We start from the raw sequence: 26,103 nt of genomic DNA, 5'->3' as shown, positions 1-26,103 counted from the left end.
GTTAATGCTATGTTAATAATTTTCATGTCCATATTCATGAGGGATAGTGGTCTATAGTTTTCTTTTTTTGTATTGTCTTGTCTAGTTTTGGTATCAGGTAAAACTATAAATGAATACTATAAGTGAATTCTATAAATGAATTGAGAAGTTTCACTCTTCTACTTTTGGAAAAGATTGTGTACAATTGGTATTAATTTTTTTAAAAAGTATTTAGTAGACTTGTCTGGTGAAATCTTCTGGGCCTGGAGACTTCTTTTTTGGGAGTTTTTAAATTACAAACTCCATTTCCTCAATACTATAGGGCTATTCAAATTATCTACTCATATTGGGTGAGTTGTGATAGTTTGTATCTTTTGAGGAAGCATTCCATTTCATCTAAGTGGTCAAATTTATGTGTGCAGAGTTGTTTGTAGTATTCCCTTATTATCTTTTTGATGTCTACACGGTCTGTATTGATAGACTGTTTCATTCCTGATATTGGTAGTTAGTGTATTCTCTCTTTTCTTACTTTGTCAATCTTGCTAGAGATCTGTCAATTTTATTGCTTTTCAAAGAACCAGATTTTTATTTTATTGATTTTTCAACCGTTTCTCTATTTACAGTTCACTGACTTTTGCTCTTTATTATTTCCTTCCTTCTGCTTGCTTTGGGTTTATTTTGTTTCTTTTTCTAGGGTCTTGAGGTGGGAGCTGAGAGTCTTTTCTTCCTTTTCTAATTGTATTAACTTCCTATTGCTGCTGTAACAAATTACCAGAAATTTAGGTGCTTAAAAAAACATGAATTAATTGTCATACAGTTATGGAGGCTGAAATAAAGGTGCCAGCAGGCTTGCACTCCTTCTGGAGGCACAGAGAAGAATCCATTTCCTCCCCTTTTCCACATTCTGGAGACTGATTGTATTCCTTGGTTTCCAGCCCCTTCCTCCCTCCATCTTCAAAGCCAGCAGTCTAGCACCTTCTCTCCTCTCTGACCTCTACTTCCATTTTTACATTGCTCTCCTGGACTCTCATTTTTCTGTCTCCCTCCCAGAAAGACCCTTATGACTATATTGGGCCCACCCAGATAATCCAAGATAATTTCATCATTGAAAGACAGTTTAATCACATCTACAAAGTCCCTTTTACCATGTAAATCAACATAGTCACAAATCCCAGGGATCCGGAGGTGGGCATCTTTGGAGGGCTATAATTTATCCTACCACACTACATAGACATTAGTGCTTAAATTTCACTCTCATCACTGCTTTACCATGTCTCACAAATTTTGATATGTTGTATTTTCATTTTCACTCAATTAAATGCATTTTTAAATTTTCCCTTGAGACTTCCTCTTTGACACATGGATTATTTAAAAGTATATTTTTAGTTTCCAAGTGTTTGGAGATTTTCCTATTATCCTTCTGTTACTGATTTCTAGTTTGATTGCGTTTTGGTAGTAGAACACACTTCATATAATTTCAGTTCTTCGAAATTTCTTGTGGTTTGTTTTTTGGCCCAGGTTATGGTCTCTCTTGGGCACTTGAAAAGAATGTATATCCTGTTGTTGGGTGGAGTGTTCTCCAAATGTCAATTAGATCTGTTGGCTAATAGTGTTAAGTGCTTCGCTATCCTTGAAAGTTTTTTGTTTACTTGTTCTATCAAGTGTTGCTGGAGGGGTGTTGAAATCTCCAACTATAATTGTGGATTTGTCTGTTTCTCCTTTTGGATCTATCACTTCTTTTTGCTTCACATTATTTTTCAGATCCGTTGTTTGATGTACACACGTTTAGGATCACTACGTCTTCTTGGTGGATTGACCTTTTAATGACTATATAATGTCCTTCTCTGTCAATGGTAATTTTCTTTACTTTCTCTGATATTACTATAGCAACTCCTGCTTTCCTTTGCATGATATATCTTTTTCTATCCTTTTACTTTCAACCTCCATAATTTGAAGTGAGTTTCTTACAGACAGTATACAGTTGGATCATGATTTTTAATTCACTCTGCCAATCTCTGTCTTTTAACTGGTGCATATAGACCATGTACACAATGTAATTATTGATATATTAGGGCTTAAGTCTCCCATTTTTTGTTTTGTTTGTTCTCTCTGTTGTTCATTTCTCTTTAACTTTTTCCTGTCCTCCTGTGGATTCCTTTTACATTGTTTAGAATTGCATTTTGATTTCTCTATTGTGTTTTTTAGTGTGTCTCTTTGTACAGCTTTCATAGTGTTTGGTCTAGGTATTATATTACATAAACATATTTTCACAGTCTACTATTGTCACCGTTTTACAGCTGAGCAAGGGGAAAAGCTGTAACTCCTCCAAGTGAATAGTGTAAAAGCAGTCTAAGAAGACTTAGAGAATTTTGAGGGAAGGAGTAATAAATTTTGCTTTCCCTTTCATTTCCATTATGGAAACTGTGAGTGTCATCAATGATAATCTTTTCTAAGTTATAAATGTTTTCTGGGTATATCCTGGGAGATTTTCATTGTTGTTATTGCTGTTAAAAATAAAAGTACTACAATTTTTCCCAATTTAAAAATGGAAGAAAATTTATCCATGAACTATGCACAGAGTAAATAATGAACTGTGCACATAGTAATTAAAAAATTAATTTTCCTAACAACGCTTAAGCAACATCTGTGAATATCACTTAGGAAGAAGTAAATAAAGACTAAAATTGATTTTCCTGCATCCCATCAAGTTGCTTTGCAACTCTGTGGGATTTCAAAGGCATATTTTCACAGAATGTGAAGATATCATTGACTATATAATTAAAAACATCTTTGTAGCCAGGTGCACATTCCATGATTGAAGTGAGCCTTGGACAAGATTTAAATACCCTTGGTCATTCCTCTGAAGACAATCCATACTGACTACTGTAAGAGGTGCTGAGAAACCTCAGAGGCAAACTGCTCACTCGAAGATCTCTGTCTCTTTAAGACTACAAAAAGGGCCTTCTTCAAGTCTTTCATTGTTTCACTGGTTATACAATTGTACGGCATAGGGTAAAGTGCTGGGAGGCTTGAACCATGATGAAGCCCTGCACTGCCTTCAGTTGAGGTAGAAGATTCTTCACTCAAGGATAAGGTCTTTGTCAGGATACACACTTTCCCGGTGTAACCGCCAATTTTTGCCAGTTTCTGCTTTAAAGTTAAGGCAGTTTGTATAGAATAGCTTTTTAACCCCTCATCCAGTACCCTGAGGAAGGTATAGAGGACTGGTGGACAGTCCTTGGAAATTAGAAGAGCATCACAGATGACATTTTCGTTCTCTTGTAAGCCTAGATCCAAAGACCAGCTCCTAGAAAAGATCAATGTACCTTGATGAACAGAGCCCACTGCTTTATGTACTACCTGTGCAAGTCCTTCATGTTGTAAGAGTAGTTTCATGTAGAGAGCTTCTGGAACATATGTTGTCTTTTCTGATGGCACTAGATATGGAAATAATGATAATAAACTTTAAAACACTGAACAGCTTCCAATTCCAACCATGACAAAGTAGCTTGTACCAGACCAACCCTCCCACCAGAAGCAACATGAAATATTTAAAACAGTAATTTAAAGAACTGGAGAGCAACCAACACACTCAAGACTTGAAAGGTTACAATCTTTGATGGAGATGAAGCACAGGGAGAAGCTCCATACCCACCCGAGCTTTTTGCCCAAGGATATTTTTGATATTGGGTCGTGGGTGGATAGAGCCCAAGCAGAAATGAGCGGTTTTACTAGGCTGAGGAAAAAGAGCTGGGAATTCAGAGGAGCTGGAATTCAAGAGGGAAAATCTCAGAGAGGATGAAACTGCAGAGAAGCAGCCAAATTTCCCTCAACTTGTTGGCTAATACAGAGTGAGATGTTGGAAACTCAGAAGAAAATATCAACTGGGAGGCTAAAAAGCTGAATATAAGTGTCATCAACCTCATGGTGCCGGGGAGACTTAGACTGAGATTCAAGCTCCAGCAAAGTAGAGGGGCCTTGATAAACACCCCAGACTTTAAGCTGAGACTCCAGAAGAGCCATGACATAATAATAAGGGAAAAAAATGGAAAGATGTTATACCTAGGAAAAGCATAAAACAAATCTTCAAAAGAATCAAGGGGTAATCACTGAGTGCTCTATCTACCTCCCAGAACAAAGTATAATTCTCTTTGGAGGAGTGTAACATCTTCCACAGCCTCTATAATTAGTCATCGATGGTACAATAAAAAATTCAGTGATATTATAAAAAATCAGGACAAATTACTAAAAAAAAAAAGAGAAAATGGATAAGAACAAAAGACTGACAAGTGATTCAGATACTGAAGTTATCAAAAAGGGACTTAAAGAGCAAAATGGCAAGAATAGGAGGCTTCAGACTCTCCCTCCACCCATGGACACAATAAACCAACAGCTACACATGGATCAATTCCCTCTGAGAGAACTCTAGAAACTAGCTGAGAGACTCCTGCACAGTGGGTAACTGAGAAAATACCCACACTGAAATGGGCAGGAAAAGCTGAGACACACTCTTGCCATAAACCTTGCCCACAGCAGAGCACCATACAGTCAGGAGGAAACCCCCAATTCCAAGCTTCTCCCTGAGGAGCAAGGGTTTGGACCACCCATCTAGTACCCCATCTTTTATGACTGCTACCTGAGAGACTGGCTCCTAACTTGCCCATCTCTGGGAGCTGACAGGGTCTGGCATTTACTAGTCCCCTGGGACCACAGAGAACAAAGAGGCAGTTTTAAGTGGGCAAGGGAGCACTTGCCATGGCTCTTCCCCTGGCTCAGTGAAGAGTGAGCAGGCAAGAAAGCCCAGATCCCAGCTTCTCCCTGGAAGGGGTTAGACTGTACATCTAATGTCCCAACTTTTCCAGCTGCTGCCCAAGGAACTGGCTTCTTACTAGTCTACATCAGGGAGTGGATGGCACAGGCAATTAATAGTCTTCTGGGAGGCTGAACAAGTGTCTGGATACTTGCCATGGCTTCTCCCCTCGGTTTACTCCAGCAATAAAACTAAGCCTCCAACTTCTCCCTAGAAGGACTTTGACCATACATCTAGTGCTCCAACTTTTACAGCTGTTACCTGAAGGATGGGCTCCTAACTTGGCTAACTCTGCCAGCTCACGGGACCTGAGATTTGCTAGTTTCCTGGGCCCACAGAACAAAGAGGCAGTTTTAACAGGTGTGTGAGCACTTTCAATGGCTCTTCCCTCTGGCTCAACAGACAGCAGGTAGACAATAAAGCCCAGCTCCCAGCTCCTCTCTGGAAGAGGTTAGGCTGCACGTCTAGTGCCCTGACTTTCTACCTGCTGTCTGAGGGTCTGGCATTTTATTTGCCTGACTCTGGCAGCTGATGGGCAGGTAATCACTAGTCCATTGGGAATTTGAATGGGTGTTTGGGCACTTCTCATAGCTCTTTCCCCCCAGCCCATTTCAGTGATAAAACCATGCCTCCATCTTCTCCTAGAAGAAGTTGGACTGCACATCTAGTCCCAAAAACTTTCCAGTTGCTACCTGAGGGACTGACTTCTAACCCAGCTGTCTCTGAGAGCTGGAAGAACCTGGAACTCACTAGGTTCCCAGGGAAAACAGAGAGCAAAGCAACAGTTTGAAAAGCACACAGTCTGAGTGTACAGTTATTTGCCACAGTTCCTCTCTGGATCAAGGGCAAGTGGGTGATAAACTCAATTTCCCAACTTCTCCTTGAGGAGAGATGGAATTGGACTGCATATATAGTGCCCCAACTTTTCTGGCAGCAATGTGAGAAACAGGGTTCTATCTTGCCTGTCTCAAGACACCGATGGTGCTTGGCTTACTCTAGTCTTCTGGGGAACACTAAAAACAAGACAGCAGTGTGGGTGAGCCCAAAGCTTGGAGAGGCATCTAGACTCTCTGGCTGGACTCATTAGTAAGTTCATCTCCTATATGAGGCCATCTGTGAAGACTGGAAGAGGTGGCTGTTTTATCTAATGTGCAGAAGCCAACACACAGAGTCAAGGAAAAAGAAAAAAACAAGGAAATATGCCCCAAATAAAATAACAAGATTAGTCTCCAGAAGCCTTTCCCTAATGAAATGGAGATATATGATTTACTCAAAAGAGAATTCAAAATAATGGCCTTAAAGATGCTTGCTGAGGTCAGGACAGTAATGCATGAACAGAGAGAATTCTGACAAACAAACAGAAAATACTAGAAAGTACCAAACAGAAATCATAGAACTGAAGAATACAATAACTGAAGTGGAAAATTCAATAGAGAGATTCAACAGCAGACTAGATCAAGCAGAAGAAAGGATCAACAAGCTGGAAGACAGGTTACAGGAAATTATCCAGAGGTGTAAAAAGAAAAAGAATGAAAGGAACAGAAGTTAGCTTAAGGAACTTATGGGACACCATGAAATAGACTAGTATATGCATTATGGGAATCCCAGAAGGAGAAGAGAGAGAGAAAAGGGAAGAAAGCTTATGCAAAGAAATAATGGCTGAAAACTTCCTGAATTTGAGCAAAGAAAGAGACATCCAGATCTAGGAAGCTCAAAGGGCAACAGATAAGTTGAATCAAAAGAGACCCACACCAAAGGCCTGGCCAGTGGCGTAGCGGTTAAGTTTGTGTGCTCTGCTTGGGCAGCCTAGGCTTCGCTGGTTTGGATCCCAGGCATGGACCTATGCACTGCTTAGCAAGCCATGCTGTGGCAAGCATCCCACATGTAAAGTAGAGGGAGATGGGTGCAGATGTTAGCTCAGGATCAATCTTCCTCAGCGAAAAGGGGAGGATTGGGTGCGGATGTTAGCTCAGGGCTAATCTTCCTCAAAAAATAAAAAAGAGACCCACACCAAGATATGTTATAATCAAATTGTCAAAAGTTACAGACAAAAGGAGAATTTTGAAAGCAGTAAGAGAAAAGCCATCTGTTACATAAAAGGAAATGTCATTAGACTTTTGGTGGATTTTTCTTCAGAAACCTTGCAAGCCAGAGGAGTGTGGGATGATATATTTAAGATGTTGACAGAAAAAAACCTACCAACCAAGAATACTATACCCATAAAACCTGTCCTTCAAAAATTAAGGGGACAGAAAGACTTTCTTATACAAATAAAAGCTGAGGGAGTTCATCACTATTAGACCTGCTTTACAAGTAATGCTAAATTCAAGTTGAAAATAAAAGAGCCTAAACAGCAACACAAAAGCATATAAAAGTATAAAACTCTTTGGCAAAGGTAAACATATAGACAAAAATAGAATATCACATTACTGTAACGGTAGTGGATAAATCACTTTTAACTTAGTAAAGTTAAAAAACAAAAGCATTAAAAATAACTATGATTAAATTATGTTAATGGATACACGATATAAATAGATGTGAACTGTGACATCAACAGCATGTAATGTGGGGAGAGGAGAGGTAAAAGTGTAGAGTTTTTACATACAAGTGAAGTTAAGTTTTTATCAGCTTAAAATAGACTGTTATAACTATAAAATGTTTTATGTGAGGCCTACGGTAACAACAAAGAAAATACTTATAGAAGTTGCACAAAAAGAAAAAGAGACAGGAATCAAGTCCAACAATACAACCCCCCCCACACACACACACACATACACACACACAAGAAAACAGAAAGAGAAAAGGAAAAAAAAGAAAAAACAGAAAACAGTTAACAAAATGGCAATGATAAATCTTTCCCTACCAATAGTTACTTTGAATGAAAATGGTTTAATGTTCCCAATCAAAAAATACAGAGTAGCTGAATGGATTAAAAACCAAGATCCAACTACATACTGTCCATGAGAAACTCCCTTTAGATTCAAGGACACACATATGTTGAAAATGAAGAGATGGAAAAAGATATTCCATAATAATGGTACCTAAAAGAAAGCAGGACTGGTTATATCTCTATCAGATAAAACAGAATTAAAGTCTAAAACAGTCTTTAGAGACCAAGAAGGTCATTATACAATGATAAAACAGTCAATTCAACAGAAATATGTAGCAATTGTAAATATATATACACCCAACATCACCACACCTAAGTATTTAAAGCAAATATTGAGAGATCTGAGTGGAGAAACTGAAGGCAATAAATAACAGTATGAGACTTCAATATTCCATTCTGAATGATCTCATCCAGATTAAGGAAGCAGCATACTTGAACAACATTATAGACCAAATGAACTTAACAGACATATACGGAACTTCCCACCTGACAACAGAAGAATACACGTTCTTTTCAAGTACATATGGGACATCCTCCAGGAAAGATCACATGTTAAGTCAAAAGACAAGTCTTAACACATTTAAGAAGATCAAAATCATAGCAAGTATCTTTCTGACCAAAATGAAATTAAACTAGAAATCAGTAACAACAATAAAATGGGACGTTTCACAAATACTTGGAAACTAAACAACACACTATTGAACAACCATTGGGTCAAAGAAGAAATCAAAAGAGAATTTAAAAAATATCTCAAGACAAATGAAAACCCAACATACCAAACTTATGGATTGTAGCAAAAGCACGATTAATAGGGATGTTTATAGTGATAAATGCCTACATTAAAAAAGAAGAAAGATCTCAAAGAAAAGACCTAACTGTACACCTAAAAGAATTCAAAAAAGAACAAAGTTAACTCAAAGTTATCAGAAGGAAGGAAATAATAAAGATTAGAGCAAAATTAAATCAAGTAGAGAATAGAAAAACAACAGGAAAAACTCAACAAAACTAAAAGTTGATTTCTTAAAAGGATAAACAAAATTGACAACCCTTAACTAGACTAACAAAAAGACGAGAAATCTCAAATAAATAAAATAAAAAATGAAAGAGGAGACATTACAACAGATGCCTCAAATATAAAAAGGATCATAAGGGACTATCAGTAACAACTATATGCCAACAAATTTGATAAACTAGAAGAAACAGATAAATTCCTAGAAACATTCAACCTATGAAGACTGAATCAAGAAGAAACAGAAAGCCTAAACAGACCAATAACAAATAAAGAGATTGAAGGAATAATTAAAAGCCTCTCAACAAAGAAAAGCCAGGGACCACATGGCTTCATGTGTGAATTCTATCAAACATTCAAAGAAGAATTAATACCAACCCTTCTTAATCTCTTCCAGAAAAAAAGGGGTTGGCTCGGTGAGGCAGTGGTTAAGTGCACACATTCCACTTCAGCGGTCCAGGGTTCATTGGTTCGGATCCTGGGTGCAGACATGGCACTGCTTGGCAAGCCATGCTGTGGTAGGTGTCCCACATATAAAGTAGAGGAAGATGGGCACAGATGTTAGCTCAGGGCCAGTCTTCCTCAGCAAAAAGAGGAGGATTGACAGCAGATCTTAGCTCAGGGCTAATCTTCTTCAAAAAAAAAAAAAAAAGAAGAGGGAACAACTTCAAAGTCATTTTAAGAAGCCAGCATCATCCTAATACCAAAGCCAGAAAAACACACCACAAGAAACGAAAACCAGCGCAAATATCCCTAATTAATATAAAACGCAAAAATCTTTAATAAAATACTAGCAAATCAAATTCAAAAGCACATTAAAAGAAATATATGCCATGATTAAGTGAGATTTATCCCAGGAATGCAAGGATGGTTCAACACACGCAAATCAATGTGATATACCACATTAACAGAATGAAAGATAAAAACAATATGATCATCTCAGTAGATGCAGACAAAGCATTTGACATAACTTAACATCTATTCATAACAACAACAAAAAAAACCCTCTCAACAAAATAGGTATAAAAGGAGCTTATCTCAACACAATAAAAGCCACAGATGAAAAGCCACAGTTAACATCAACATCAATGGGAAAAAACTAAAAAGCTTTTCCTCTAAGATCAAGTACAAGGCAAGAATGCTCTCTCTCACCACTTTCAACACAGCACTGGAAGTCCTAGGCAGAGCAGTTAGACCAAAAAAAAAAAAGAGGAAATAAAAGGCAACCAAATCAGAAAGAAAGACGTAAAATTATGTTTTCAGAAGACATGATCATATATGTAGAAAACCCCAAAGACTCAACAAAAAAAATAACTGTTAGAACTAACAAACACATTCAGTAACATTGCAGGATACAAAATCAATGTACAAAAATCTGTAGCATTTCTATACACTAACACAAACTATCTGAAAAGGAAATTAAGAAAACAACCCAATTTACAATAGTAACAAAAAGAATAAAATACCTAGGAGTAAGTTTAATCAAACAACTGAAAGACTTTTTGTACACTGAAAACTATAAAATCTCTAACTGCTCTGCCTGGGACTTCCAGTGCTGTGTTGAAAGTGGTGAGAGAGAGCATTCTTGCCTTGTACTTGATCTTAGAGGAAAAGATTTTAGTTTATTCGCATTTATGGTGAAGGAAATTAAAGACAACAGATAAATGGAAAAGCATCTCATTGCTGAAAAATCTTAAAAGCAGTCAGAGGGAAAAAGACACATTATCTTCAAGGAAGCAACAATAAGACTTAAGACTGATTCTTCTACAGAAAATCTACAAGCCAGAAGAATGTAATAATGACATCTTACAGTCCTGAAAGAGAAAGTTTGTTAGTGTGAACTTCTACATGTATCAAAAATAGCAAAATTAAAACATTTCCAGACAACAGAAAGGGAGAGAGAGAATTCATTGCCAGAAGATCTACACAGCACGAAACATCAGAGTTCTACATCTTAAAGGAAAATTATCCCAAAAGGAAGCATTAAACTTCAGGAATGAATACATTTTACTGGAAAGAACAAATGTTAGGCAAATAGAAGTATTACTGACAGCTTTAAAACAATAAAATAAGTTATATGAAGTTCATCACTTGGAGAGAAGTAAAATAACTAACAAAATAATAATGTGCACTGTAATCCTTAGGATAAACATGAAAAGAATAATAGAAGAATGTATAATTAAAATCTGAGAGGAGAGAAAAACAGAAAAATAAAATATTTAATACAAAAAAGGCAAAAAGAAATAAAAAAGAGATAAGAGGTTTTTGTCTTCTAGCAATGGTAGAGTAGAATAGTCAGACTAGCCCTCTCACACATACACAGTATAAAATCTGGACAAAATATTTAAAATTAACTACTTAAAGACACTGAAGAATAACCAAAGCAGAAGATATAAGCCAAACAGTCTATTCTTGAAAGACAACTGCAACAGGAGAGATTTTTGAGTTTGCAGCATTGTTCCTAAGAGCATGCTGTAGTATGTGCACTGCTCAGTGAGCCAAAAAACACAGCCTTACTATTTGAGGTGTCGGAGGACAAAATCAAGGTTGGCAGAGCAGTTGGAAAGTTATAAAAGAAGTATTAGAAGGGAAGGGGATGCAGTGGGAGTGAGTCCCAAAATCTACACATAAAGTTCACACAGATCATTGCTGTGGACTAAACTACACATGCACAGGGAACATCCTGGGGGAAAAAAGGCAGCAGCTGACATCTGAAAGAATTCAAAAGAAATTTTAGCTGCTCATCATGATAGAAGACACAGAGTTTTGAATTTGAACCCATCTAGGTTCACTGCCTATTAGAACAATAATCACTCTGTAGAGGAACATGATTGATCCCACAGCCTTTAAAACATATCATTATTGTGATATACAAAGATGTTAAAGCAGCTACTATAAATATATTAAAGGACTTCAAGAAAAGATATGCATAACTAATGAACAGATGGGAAATCTCATCAGAAATAAGAAACTGTGAAGAAGAATCAAATGAAAATTCTAGAGCTAAAATAGTATAACTGAAATGGAAGAAATGAACTGAATGCATTTACCAGGAGATTACAGATAGAAGAAGAAAGGATCAGTGAAATTAAAGATAGACAAATTAAAATTATACACTGTAAACAATAGAGAGAAAAAAGATTAAATAAAAATGAACAGAGAGGATTGCTGGGAAGATGGTGGCATAGAACTCTGAACTCACCTCCTCCCATGGACACAACACATCTACAACTACCTGTGGAACAATTGGCTGTGCGAGAGAATTGGAAACTGGGTAAAAAGAACTCCCACAACAAGGGAAAATACTGACAGAGGTGGAAGAAGTGGAAATACCCCTCTGCTAAGGAAAAAGCTGCATTCCAGCTGCAGCGCTTCATAGCTAGGAGCAATCTTAAGTTACAAAGATTTTCCTGGAGGACTGGGGGATCTGAGCGGGAGAGTTATGCCATAATAAGCAACCTTTGAATTCAGCACAACTAAGACGAGTGCTATAATATCTGGCTTTGCTGGCTATTAAAACCAATAAGGAATACCCCCAGAAAAGTTATCACACATAAGAGAAAGAAAAGCCTGCTCTTAAAAGATCCACACAGATTCACTCATTCTAGAAAACAGCACAAAATCACAAGAAAGGTGCATACTCCTTTGGTAAAAGAGACTCACTTGATAAGATCTGAGTGCATCTCAGAGAGGCAGAAGGCAGCTGGACCCACCTCCTCAGGGACTGAGACACTGGAGGCACCCATTATTGTGACCTACCACAGGTGTGCTGACACAGATGCTGGCAGACACCATTGGACTTTTTCCTCTGGTTTGTTAAAACGGGTTTGCTCCACCCACTAGAGCATCAATTTAATCCAGCTCACACAGGGAACGGATGGGCCTGTGCAGGCAGGTGTGTAGGACTTCTACAGTGGGGTGAGTGGGTCTGCCTCAGTGGGGTGGGGCATGCATGCAGGGCAGGACTGCATTGGTGGGGTGTGTGGGCCCACAGGCAGTGGAGTGTGTCAGCTGCTGACTTGTGGCATTGGTCATCTCAAACAGCCATACAGGGGATCTGCCCCACCTTCCAACACCTGAAATTACTGTGTCCCACAAGGAGAAGAGAATAATTTAGCTGTCCCAGAAGGAGAAGAGAGAGACAGAGAACCTATTTGAAGAAACAATAGCTGAAAACTTTCCTAACCTAAGGAAGGAAACAGACTTCCAGGTACAGGAAGCACAGAAAGCACCAAACAAGATGAACTCAAAGAGGCACACAACAAGACACATTACAACTAAAATGTCAGAAATTAACGATAAAGAGAATCCTAAAAGCTGCAGGAGAAAGGCACCAAGTTATATACAAAGGAAAGCCCATAAGGCCATCAACTGACTTCTCAGCAGAAACCTTACAGGCTAGAAAGGAGTGGCAAGCTATACTCAAAGTGCTGAAAGTAAAAGTCCTTTCAGTACTTTGAGTATAGCTTGCTTACTCTACCCAGCAAGGTTATCATTCAGAATGGAAAGAGAGGTAAAGAGTTTTCCAGACAAGCAAAATCTAAAAGAGTTTATCACTAACAAACCAGCCTTACATGAAATGTTAAAAGGACTTATTTTAGTGGAAAAGACCACAAATAGGAATAAGAAAATTATCAAAGAAGAAAAGTCACTAGTAAAGGCAAATATACAGTAAAGGTAGCAGATCAACCACCTATAAAGCTAATATGAGAGTCAAAAGATAAAAGTACTAAAAATACCTATCTCCATGATGAGGCTAATGGATACACACACACACAAAAAGGAGGTTAAATATGATATCAAAACATAAAATGTGGGGGGAGGGGAGTAAAAGTGCACATCTTTTAGAAAAGGTCAAACTTAAGAGACCATCAACATAATATAGATTGCTATTTACATACATCATTATATATGAACCTCAGGGTAATCATAAACCAGACACCTATAATAAATACACAAAAAAAATAAGAAAGGAACCCAAACATAATACTAAGAAAGCCATCAAATCACAAGGGAAGAGAACAAGAGAAGAAGAAAGTAACAGAGAAGAACTACTAAAATACCCAGGAAAAGGTAACAAAATGGCAACAAGTACATACTTATGAATAACTACTTTAAATTTCAATGGGCTAAATGCTCCAATCAAAAGACACAGGGTGGATGAATGGATTAAAAAACCCAAGATCCATATATATGCTGCATGCAAGAGAAACACTTCAGACCTTTTAAAGACACTCACAAACTGAAAGTGAAGGGGCAGAATAAGATACTTCATGCAAATGGCAATGAAAACAAAGCTGGGGTAGCAATACTTTAAACAAAACGGACGTTAAAGCAAAGACTGTAACAAGAAACAAAGAAGGGCCCTACATAATGATAAAAGGAACAATCCAACAAGAGGACACAACACTCATAAATGTCTATGCACCCAACACAGAAGCACCTGAATATATAAAACAATTATTACCAGACATAAAAGGAGAAATAGATAATAACACAAAAGTAGTAGGGGACTTTAACACTCCACTTATAACAATGGATAGAGCATCCAAACAGAAGATCAATAAGGAAACATTGCCTTAAATGACACATTAGACCAGATGGACTTTGGAGATATATACAGAACACTCCATCCAAAAATTGCAGAACACACATTCTTTTCAAATGCACATGGAATATTCTCCAGGATAGATCACATATTAGGCCACAAAACAAGTCTCAATAAACTTAAGAAGGTTGAAATAATACCAAGCATCTTTTTTCACCACAAAAATAGGAAACTAGAAATCAACCACAAGAAGAAAGCTGGAAAAGCCACAAATATGTGGATATTAAATAAAGGGCTACTGAACAGCTCCTGGACCAACACAGAAATCAAAGGAGAAATAAAAAAATACCTGGAGATAAATGAAAATGAAAATACAACATGCCAAAATTTGTGGGATACAACAAAAGCGGTACTAAGAGGGACATTTATAGCAATATAGGTCTAATTCAAGAAACAAGAAAAATCACAAACAACCAACCTAACAGCACACCTAAAGGAAACAGAAAAAGAAGAAAAATCAAAGCCCCAAATCAGTAGAAGGAAGGAAATAATAAAAATCAGAGCAGAAATAAATGAAATAAAGACGAAAAAACAATAGAAAAGAACAATGAAACTAAGAGCTGGTTCTCTGAAAAAATAAACAAAACTGACAAATCTTTGCTAGACTCACCAAGAAAAAAAAAGAAAAGGCTCAAACAAAATCAGAAACAAAAGAGGAGAAATTACAATGGACACCTCAGAAATACAGAGGATTCTGAGAGAATATTATGAAAAGCTATATGCCAACAAATTGGATAATCTAGAAGAAATGGATAAATTCTTAGAATCATACAACCTTCCAAAACTCAATCAAGAAGAAATAGAGAATTGCTAGATCACTAGTAAGGCGATTGGAACAGTAATCAAAATCTCCCAAAAAACAAAATTCCAGGACCAAATGGCTTCCCCAGTGACTTCTACTAAACATTCAAAGAAGAGTTAAAACCTATCCTCCTCAAACTCTTCCAAAAAGTTGAAGAGGAAGGGCAGCTGCCTGACTTATTCTATGAGGCCAACATTATCCTGATACCGAAACCAGATAAGGGCAACACAAACAAAGAAAATTACAGGCCAGTATCACCGATGAATATAAATGCAAAAATCCTCAACAAAAATACTAGCAAATCAAATAGAACAATAAATTAAAAAGACCAAACACCATGATCAAGTGGGATGTATTCCAGGGATGCAGGGATGGTTCAACATCCACAAATCAATCAACACGATATACCACATCAACAAAATGAAGAAAAAAAATCACATGATCATCTCAATGGATGCAGAGAAAGCATTCAACAAGATACAGCATCCATTTATGATAAAAATTCTGAGTAAAATGGGTATAGAAGGAAAGTATCTCAATATAATAAGGGCCATATATGACAAACCCACAGCTAATATCATACGCAATGGTGAAAAACTGAAAGCTATCCCTCTAAGAACAGGAACCAGAGAAGGATGCCCACTGTCACCACTCTTATTCAATATAGTATTGGAAGTCCCAGCCAGAGCAATCAGGCAAGAGAAAGAAATTAAGGGGATCCAAATTAAAAAGGAAGAAGTAAAATTGTCACTATTTGCAGATAACATGATTTTATATATAGAAAACCCTAAAGAATCCACAAAAAAACTTTTAAGAATAATAAACGAATAAAGTAAAGTTGCAGGATACAAAACAACATACAAAAATCACTTGTGTTTCTATACACTAACAACGAGATAGTAGAAAGAGAAATGAAGAATACAATCCCATTTATAATTGCAACCAAAAGAATAAAATACTTAGGAATAAATTTAATCAAGGAAGTAAAGACCTATATATTGAAAACTATAAAACAGTGTTGAAAGAAATAAAAAAATACACAAAGAAACAAAAAGATATTCTGTGCTCATAAACTGGAAGAAATAACACAGTTAAAATATCCATACTTCCTAAAGCAATCCACAGATTCAATGCAATCCCTATCAGAGCTCCAATGACATTTTTCACAGAAATAGAACAAAGAATCCTAAAATGTACATGGAACAACAAAAGACCCCAAATAGCCAAAGGCATCCTGAGAAAAAAGAATAAAGCTGGAGGTACCACACTCTCTGATTCCAAAATATACTACAAAGCTACAGTAATCAAAACAGCATGGTACTGGCACAAAAACAGACACACATATCAATGGAACAGAATTGAGAGCCCAGAAATAACCTCACACATCTATGGACAGCTAATTTTCAACAAGGGAGCCAAGAAAATCCAATGGAGAAACGAAAGTCTCTTCAGTAAATGGTGTTGTGGGGAGCCAGCCCCATGGCCCAGGGATTTAAGTTCCACGCGCTCTGCTCTGGTGGCCTGGGTTCACAGGTTCAGATTCTGGACATGGACCTACTCCACTCATCAGCCATGCTGTGGAGGCATCCCACATCCAAAAAATAAAGAAAGATTGGCATAGATGTTAGCTCATGGCTAAGCTTCCACAAGCAAAAAAAAAAAAAAAAAAAACAACCAAGGAAGATTGGCAATGGATGTTAGCTTGGGGTGAATGTTCCTCATAAAATAAATAAAGGCTTTTTTTTTATATGGATATTAATTTACAGAGGTGTGTTCACTCTGTGAAAATTTATCAAGTGTGTATGGTTTCTGCACTTTTCTATATATATGTTATACTTTAACCAAAAAATTGCATTTAATAATGGGACATAAAGATGAGTATTTTAAGTGCTTATATTAGAAAAAAAAAAGAATTAATATTGAGTTAAGCATCATCTCAAGAAACAAGAAAAAGAGCAGCAAAATAAACCCAAATAAAATAGGACATAACACAAATAAGAGCAAAAACTAATTTTAAAAGGAAACAAACATACAATAGGGACAATTAATAAAGTCTAAAGTTAGTTCTTGGAAAAAATATGTCAACCTTCCAGCAAAACTGGTCAAGAATTTAAAAATAGAAAAAGTACAAACAACCAGTATCAGGAATGCAAAATGGACATCACTACAGATTCTGCAGACATGAAAAATTATAAGAGATTATAATGAATAATTTTATGTGACTGAATTTGAAAATTTAGAAGACACAAATTTCTAGAAAATTATAACTTGCCAAAATTGACTAAAAAAGAAATAAAACAACTGAGTAATACTATAATCTTTAAAGAAAATCCATTCAGTAATCAAAAATATCTCCACAAAGAAAACTCCAGGAAAAAATGATAAATATGACTTCATGAAAATTAAGAACTACTTTTCATCAAAAGACACCATATGGAGAGTAGGAAAAGTCACACAGTACGAGAAGATATTTGCAACATAAATAACAAATAGAAGACTTGTATCTAGATTTTAAAAAAAATTTCTACAAATCAGTAAGGAAAAAATGTCAAACTGAAAGAAAAATGCTTTAAGCAACATTTCCTAGAGAAGGAATCTCCAGTGATCAATAAACACATAAGAAACTTCTCAACTTCATTAGTAACCAAAGAAAAACATAAATGCAAATACACCTCACAATACGATACTTCTAGATTAAAATTTTTTAAAATGTTGCCTATTTTGTGTGGCCAAGGATGTGGAGATTGAGTGGGCTTGTAAATTTAGAAACACTGTGGCATTATCTACTGAAGTTAAAGATACAAATATCCTTGACCCAACAATTCCACTTCTCGGGATGTGCTCAGGAAAAACTCATGCAAATGCCCACAGGGTGTTTGAAGCAGCATTCTTCACAATAGATCAAACTGGATATGACTCAAATCAACACAGTAATAGAATATATAAATAAATCGTGTGTTCACATAGGAATATTTTATTGCAAGGAAAATTAAAGAACTATAGGCAACATCTGACAAGCATAATTTTGAATGAAGAAGCACCACAAAACCAATATATACAGCACAGTTCCATTTTAATTAGTTCAAAAATAAGCAAAACAAAGTTGTATTTTTAGTGATGGACACATAGAAGATAAAATTACAAAGAACAGTGAAAACGTGATTACCATAAAATCAGGACAGAGGTAATCCATGGTGGGTGTGTGACTGGGAAAGAACACAGAATACATAGATTTTTAGGGTGCTATCAACGATCTATTTTCTGATTTGTGTGGTAGACATGCAGCTGTTTGCACACAACTATTTCATTATACTGTTTCTTTTTGTTTTATATATGTTTCTGTAGTCATATTTCACAATCTTAGAAAAGCATTATCTAAAGAAAAGAAATAACATAACTACTGGAAGAGAATGAGCCAAATTAACTTTATTACGGTGTGACTAAAAAACCAGGAGAAATAACTGAAAAGCTATTCTAATTATTAGAAGAATGGTTTGATATAATAAAAATATTAATGGTAACATTTTCCTATATAACAGTAATTCACAGTCAAAAATATAATAAAATAATTTAATTCCAGAAGCAATAAGACTTGCAATTACTAGGAATAAACTTTAACAATAAATATTCAGCAATTAAAGTGAGCATTTAGGTTCTAGAAACTTCCTGTAACTTAGAGGAAATTTAGCTTGGGTCAAGGGAAAGGTTCCATGCAGACCGACAGTGTAAGTCACCGGTTCCAGCCCAGACCACAAAAGGTATCATTGTCTATTGTGTTCATCTCTCTCTCAGGAATTTCTAAGGAAGGGGAGCTCCAGTTTGGGCTAGTTTGGGGCATTCTGAATCCCTTTGACCTAATAGTATTTTATGTAATAGGCCCTAAATACCACATTTTCTACTAAAGGGGTTAGTGAAAATATTTTAGAGCAGAATACAAGACAGAAAATTAACACCGAAGATACCTAGGAAAAGCATACTGTTTAAAAAGCATTTACCTCACAAAACAAGTAAATTTTTGAAACCAATCTGCTTTGTTCTCATAAGAAAGTAAGAATAAACAAACTGAAAATAAGAATGTGAAAGATAAGTCAGACTGACACTGAAATGCTAGCTACTGAAATTAAGCTTCCTAAAAAATATAATTTACCAAAATTAACTCAAGAGGAAATAGAAAACGTGGGTAATCCTTTAATTACTAAAGAACTAGAAACAGTTAACATCTTCTCACAAAGGGCCCAGACAGTTTTACAGGCAAGTTCTATCAAATTTCAAGCAACGTATCATTCCAATCTTATACAAATTTTTTGACAGGATAGAAAAAGAAGAAATAATCCCCAACTCATTTTGATTCCATGGTTATTTTGATACAAACATTAGACAAAGAAAGAAAGAGGACCATTACTAGCCCTTGAATTACTAGCTCATGGACTTAGATGCAAAAATTCCGAATGAAATATTAGCAAATTGAATAAAAGTGTATAAAAGAGATTATACTCCAATATCCATTTGGATTTGTTACAGGAATGCAAAAATGGTTTAATATAAAACAGTAACATATCATTTGTCAATTAACAAATTAAAGGGATAAACATATGATCACGTCAACAGAAATAGAAAATGTGCTTGATAAAATTCAATATTCATTCAGGATAGAAAGAAAAGGCATTTAGTGAACTACGAATATCATTGAACATCCTTAAGCTGATAAATGCTTTATTCAAAAATACCTAAAGCAAACCTCAATTTAAATGAGAAAGCCACAGAAGTATAAAGATTCAAAATGAGACCATTTCCATTCAGAATTATAGTGAAAGTCCTCATTGGTTCATTAAGACAAGAAAAAATTAAAAGCATAAAGATTGGGGAAAAAATTTAAAGCATAAAGCATAAAAATTAAAAGCAGAAGGAGACAAAATATTTTATAATCAGTATAAGTGTTTACAAAGAACATAAAAAGTATCTATAGGAGTCCAGCCTGGTGGCGCAGCAGTTAAGTTTGCATGTTCCGCTTTGGCGGCCTAGGGTTCACAGGTTCAGATCCCAGGTGTGGACATGGCACCATTTGGCAAGCCATGCTGTGGTAGGCATCCCACATATAAAGTAGAGGAAGATGGGCACAGGTGTTAGCTCATGGCAAGTCTTCCTCAGCAAAAAGAGGAGGATTGACAGCAGATGTTAGCTCAGGGCTAGTCTTCCTCAAAAAAAAAAAAAAAAGAATCTATAGAAAAAGTATTAAAAATAAAAAGAAAGTCTACTGAGGTGGTCTAATATAAAATCAACAGCATTTCTACACGCCAGAAATAAACACTAAGAAAATGTACCTTTTAAAGAAAAACATCATTTACAACAACAAATATTAAAAGAACCTAGTAACAAAAGACGTAACAATAAATTTAACAGAAGATGTACAAAACTTGAGTGACATCAGCATCATGGTGGAGTGAGCTTGCCTGGGACTCTCTCCCCTCCAACGTACAACAAAAAGGAGCAACCATATTCCAACAAAAAATATCCTAATAGGATAGGAATCCTTCAAGACCCACAGCAGCCAAACAATGGAGGGTGGAGAGGCTGGAGCCCTCCTCGGAGGAGCTGGAACGAGGTAAGAGAGAACTTTGCTCCCGCCTCTAGAGACTGGGATTGCTGCCGCCGGTGAGGGAAGGAGCGGGGGAGGGGCTGTGCATCTGTGGGATCACCCAGGACTCCCTAGTGCCCTTGCAGCCTAGAAGGAAGCCCTCTAACAGGGCAAAAGCTTTTGTGTGGGATGACCCCATCAAGCCAAGGCCCCAGGAAACCAGATATCAAGAGCTGATTGGGAAACCTGGGTCTGCAAGCAAGAGAAAGTGCCTCCTGCCCCACAACCCACCTGGGCCTGCCATCCTCGGCTGAAGGTGGAGGGCTCAGAATATGTGGCTCTCGACCCCCATCCAGTGGCAACAGGCTGTAACTGCAGCCAAATAATATCACTATGCGAAAAAATCATTCTAGCATCAAACAATTCATAAAAGCTCCAGACCAGAAGAAAAACAATAAAAACACAGAATTATGTCCTGAGGACTTGGAAATAAGTAAACTAAATGACAATGAATTCAGAATAGCTATTGTCAAAAAATTCAATAAGGTAAAAGAAAATATAGAGAAACAATTCAATGAGTTCTGGAGTAACATCGCAAAAGAGATTGAAACTATAAAGAAGAATCAATCAGAAATACTAGAGATGAAAAATACAATGGATCAGATAAAACAAAATATGGATTCCCTGAATGCCCATATGGACATCATAGAGGAGCAAATCAGCATAATTGAAGATAGACAGGTTGAATGGCTCCAGACAGAGGAAGAGAGAGAACTAAGACTAACAAGAAATGAAGAAAATCTCCAAAAATATCCGACTCAATGAAGAAATGCAACGTAAGAATTATAGGTATCCCTGAAGGTGAAGAAAAGGAGAATGGAGCAGAAAGCATGCTCAAAGAAATAACAGCAGAGCACTTCCCAAATCTAGGGAATGAGAGGGAAATGTGTGTGGAGGAAGCTTTCAGATCTCCTAGATATATCAATGTAAAAAGACCTACTGCAAGGCATATAGTAGTAAAACTGGCAAAAATGAATGACAAAGAAAGAATACTCAGGGCAGCAAGGCAGAAGAAAATAACCTACAAAGGAACCCATATCAGACTTTCAGTGGATTTCTCCACAGAAACCTTACAAGCTAGGAGAGATTGGAATGACATATTCAAAACTTTAAAAGATAAAAATCTTCAGCCAAGAATACTCTACCCAGCAAAAATATCCTTCAGATATGAGGGAGCAATTAAACCCTTTCCAGACCAAAAAAAAGCTAAGGGACTTCATAGCCACGAGATGCCCCCTACAAGAAATCCTCAAAAAGGCCCTCATACCTGAAAAAAGAAAAAAAGGGAGAAAGGGCTCACAAAACACAGAGTAGGAGACAAACAGAATCAGAATAGGATAGCAAATATTCAAGACTAGCCGTAGGATAAAGAGAAGGAAGAGACCAAAAACAAAGACAATCATCACTTTAACCACAAACTCACAACACAAGTTGGAATAAGATATGAGAATAACTTAGGAGGGGAGGAGGAAAGGGAGTGAATCAGTTTAGGCTAAGGAAATAAGAGGCCACCAGAAAATGGACCATGTTATGCACGACATTCTGAATACAAACTTCAGGGTAGCCACTAAACTAAAAAACAAAACAGATACACAAAAAATAAATAAGGAAAAAGAAAAGAAACCCAGCATAAGAAATTGCAGAAGTCAATGGGTAAGCTAAAACACACAGGACGAGAAACAAGGGAAATGCAGGAAAACCGCAAAACAAGTGACAGAATGGCAGCATTAAGCCCTCAGACATCAATAATCACCCCCAATGTAACAGGATTGAATTATCCAATAAAAAGACACAGAATGGCAAGATGTATTAAAGAACAAGATCCAACAATTTGTTGCCTCCAGGAAACACATCTCAGCTCCGATGACAAATACAGGCTCAGAGTGAAAGGGTGGAAGACGATACTCCAAGCTAATGGCAAACAAAAGAGAGCAGGTGTCGCAATACTTATATCAGACAAAGTAGACTTCAAGATAACGAAGGTAAAGAGAGACACAGAGGGTCAGTATATAATGATCAAAGGGACACTACATCAAGAAGAAATAACGCTTATAAATATCTATGCACCCAACACAAGAGCACTAAAGTTCATAAAGCAGCTATTAACAAACCTAAAAGAAGATATCAAAAATAACACAATAATAGGAGGGGACCTCAACACCCTACTCACATCATTGGACAGATCATCCAGACAGAAAATCAACAAGGAAACAGTGGAATTAAACGAAAAGCTAAAACAGGTGGACTTAGACATATATAGAAAACTCCATCCAAAAACAGCAGAATCCACATTCTTCTGAAGTGAGCATGGAACATTCTCAAGGATAGACCATATGTTGGGAAACAAGGCAAGCCACTATAAATTTAAAAAAATTGAAATAATAACAAGCATCTTCTCCAATCATAATGCTATAAAGCTAGAAATTAATTACAAGAAAAAAGCTGAGAAAGAGACAAAGATGTGCAGACTAAACAATATGCTATTGAACGAGCAATGGATCATTGAAGAAATTAAAGAAGAAATGAACAAATACCTGGAGACAAATGAAAATGATAACATGCCATACCAACTCATATGGGATACAGCAAAAGCTGTATTAGGAGGGAAATTCATCACAATACAGGCATACCTTAACAAACAAGAAAAATCCCAAATAAGCAATCTCAAATTACACCTAACTGAATTAGAGAAAGAAGAACAAACAAAGCCCAAAGTCAGCAGAAGGAGAAAAATAATAAAAATCAGAGCAGACATAAATGCTATTGAAACAAAAAAGGCAGTAGAAAGGATCAATGAAACAAAGAGCTGGTTCTTTGAGGAGATAAATAAAACTGACAAACCCCTAGCCAAACTTACAAGGAAAAAAAGAGAGAAAGCTCAAATAAACAAAATCAGAAATGAGCGAGGAGAAACAACAACAGAAATACAATGGATTATAAGAGAATACTATGAAAAACTATATGCCAACAAAATAGATAACCTAGAGGAAATGGATAAATTCTTAGACTCTTACAATCTCCCAAAGCTAAGTCAAGAAGAAGCAGATAATCTGAACAGACCAATCACAAGGAGAGAGACTGAAACAGCAATCAAAAACATCCCAAAGAATAAAACCCCAGGACCAGATGGCTTTCCTGGGGAATTCTACCAAACTTTCAGAGAGGATTTAATACCTATCCTTTTCAAGCTATTCCAAAAAATTAGGGAGGATGGAACACTTCCTAACACATTCTACAAGGCCAACATCACGCTAATACCAAAGCCTGACAGGGACAGCATGAAAAAGAACTACAAGTCACTATCACTGATGAAGATACATGCAAAAATTTTCAACAAAATTTTGGCAACCTGAATTCAGCAATTCATCAAAAGGATCATACATCATGATCAAGTGGGGTTCATACCAGGGACACAGGGATGGTTCAACATCCACAAATCAATCAACGTGATACACCACATCAACAAATTGAGGAATAAAAATCACATGATCATCTCAATAGATGCAGAGAAAGCATTTGACAAGATCCAACAGCCATTTATGATAAAAACTCTGAACAAAACAGAGATGGAAGGAAATTACCTCAACATAATAAAGGCCATATACAACAAACCCACAGCCAACATCATACTCAATGGGCAAAAACTGAGCACCATCCCCTGAAAACAGGAGTGAGACAAGGATGCCCACTATCACCACTCTTATTCAACATAGTACTGGAGGTTTTGGTCAGAGCAATTAGGTAAGAGAAAGGAATAAAAGGAATCCAAATAGGGAGTGAAGAAGTGAAACTCTTGCTGGTTGCAGACGGCATGATCTTATATATAGAAAACCCTAAAGAATGCTTCAGAAAACTTTTAGAAGTAATCAACAACTACAGCAAAGTTGCAGGGTATAAAATCAACATACATAAGTCAGTAGCATTTCTATACTCTAATAACGAACTAACAGAAAAAGAACTCAAGAACACAATACCATTCACAATCGCAACAAACAGAATAAAATACCTCGGGGGTGAATTTAACTAAGGAAGTCAAAGACTTATACAACGAAAATTACAAGGCTTTCCTGAAAGAAATTGATGACGACATAAAGAAATGGAAGGAAATTCTATGCATGTGGATTGTAAGAATAAACATAGTTATAATGTCCACACTACCTAAAGCAATCTACAGATTCAGTGCAGTCCCAATCCGAATCTCAAGGACGTTCTTTACAGAAAGAGAACAAAGAATCCTAAAATTCATGTGGGGCAACAAAATATCCAGAATTGCTAAAGCAATCCTGAGAAAAAAGAACAAAGCTGGAGGCATCACAATCCCTGACTTCAAAACATACTAGAAAGCTACAGTAATCAAAACAGCATGGTACTGGTACAAAAACAGGTGCACAGATCAATGGAACAGAATTGAAAGCCCAGAAATAAAACCACACATCTATGGACAGCTAATCTTCGACAAAGGAGCTGAGGGCATACAATGCAGAAAAGAAAGTCTTTTCAACAAATGGTGCTGGGAAAACTGGAAAGCCACATGTAAAAAAATGAAAATTGACCATTCTTTTTCACCATTCACAAAAATAAACTCAAAATGGATCAAAAACCTAAAGGTAAGACCTGAAACCATAAGACTTCTAGAAGAAAATGTAGGCAGTACACTCTTTGACATCAGTATCAAAAGGATCTCTTCAGACACCATGTCTTCTCAGACAAGGGAAACAATAGAAAGAATAAACAAATGGGACTTCATCAGACTGAAGAGCTTCTTCAAGGCAAGGGAAAATAGGATTAAACAAAACAACCCACCAATTGGGAAAAAATATTTGCAAGTCATATATTCGACAAAGGGTTAATCTTCATAATATATAAAGAAATCACACAACTCAACAACGAAAAATCAAACAACCTGATCAAAAAATGGGCAGGGGACATGAACAGACATTTCTCCAAAGAAGAAATACGGATGGCCAATAGGCACATGAAAACATGTTCATCATAACTGATCATTGGGGAAATGCAAATCAAAACTACACTAAGATACCCCCTTACACCCATTAGAATGGCAGAAATAACCAAAACAAAAAATAACAAATGTTGCAGAGGTTGCGGAGAAAAAGGAACCCTCATACATTGCTGGTGGGAATGCAAAGTGGTGCAGCCACTATGGAAAACAGTATGGAGATTTCTCAAAAAATTTAAAATAGAAATATCATATGACCCAGCTATCCCACTACTGGGTATCTATCCAAAGAACGTGAAATCAGCAATTCCGAAAGTCCCATGCACCCCTAGGTTCATTGCAGCAGCATTTACAATAGCCAAGATGTGGAAGCAACCTACGTGCCCATCAACTGATGATTGGATAAAGAAGAT

General features: G+C 36.6%; 1 protein-coding gene across 2 annotated transcripts in view; it reads right to left on the bottom strand.

Moving 5' to 3' along the window:
* Window positions 1-651: 651 nt before the first annotated feature.
* Window positions 652-26,103, bottom strand: part of SLFN12 (schlafen family member 12) — a 43,207-nt gene continuing 17,755 nt past the window's right edge. The window contains exon 4 of one of the 2 annotated variants that reach the window (XM_070227635.1): window positions 652-3,416. In XM_070227635.1, the coding sequence (XP_070083736.1) occupies window positions 2,860-3,416 (557 nt within the window). In that variant the 3' untranslated portion in view covers window positions 652-2,859. The remainder of the gene's footprint in view (window positions 3,417-26,103) is intronic. The other variant, XM_070227634.1, reaches the window with a different exon arrangement.

The sequence above is a fragment of the Equus caballus genome, chromosome 11 (genome assembly GCF_041296265.1).
Source record: "Equus caballus isolate H_3958 breed thoroughbred chromosome 11, TB-T2T, whole genome shotgun sequence".
Classification (NCBI taxonomy): Eukaryota; Metazoa; Chordata; class Mammalia; order Perissodactyla; family Equidae; genus Equus; species Equus caballus.
Note: the sequence above shows the minus strand (reverse complement) of the source record. Positions and strands in the feature narration are given on the sequence as shown.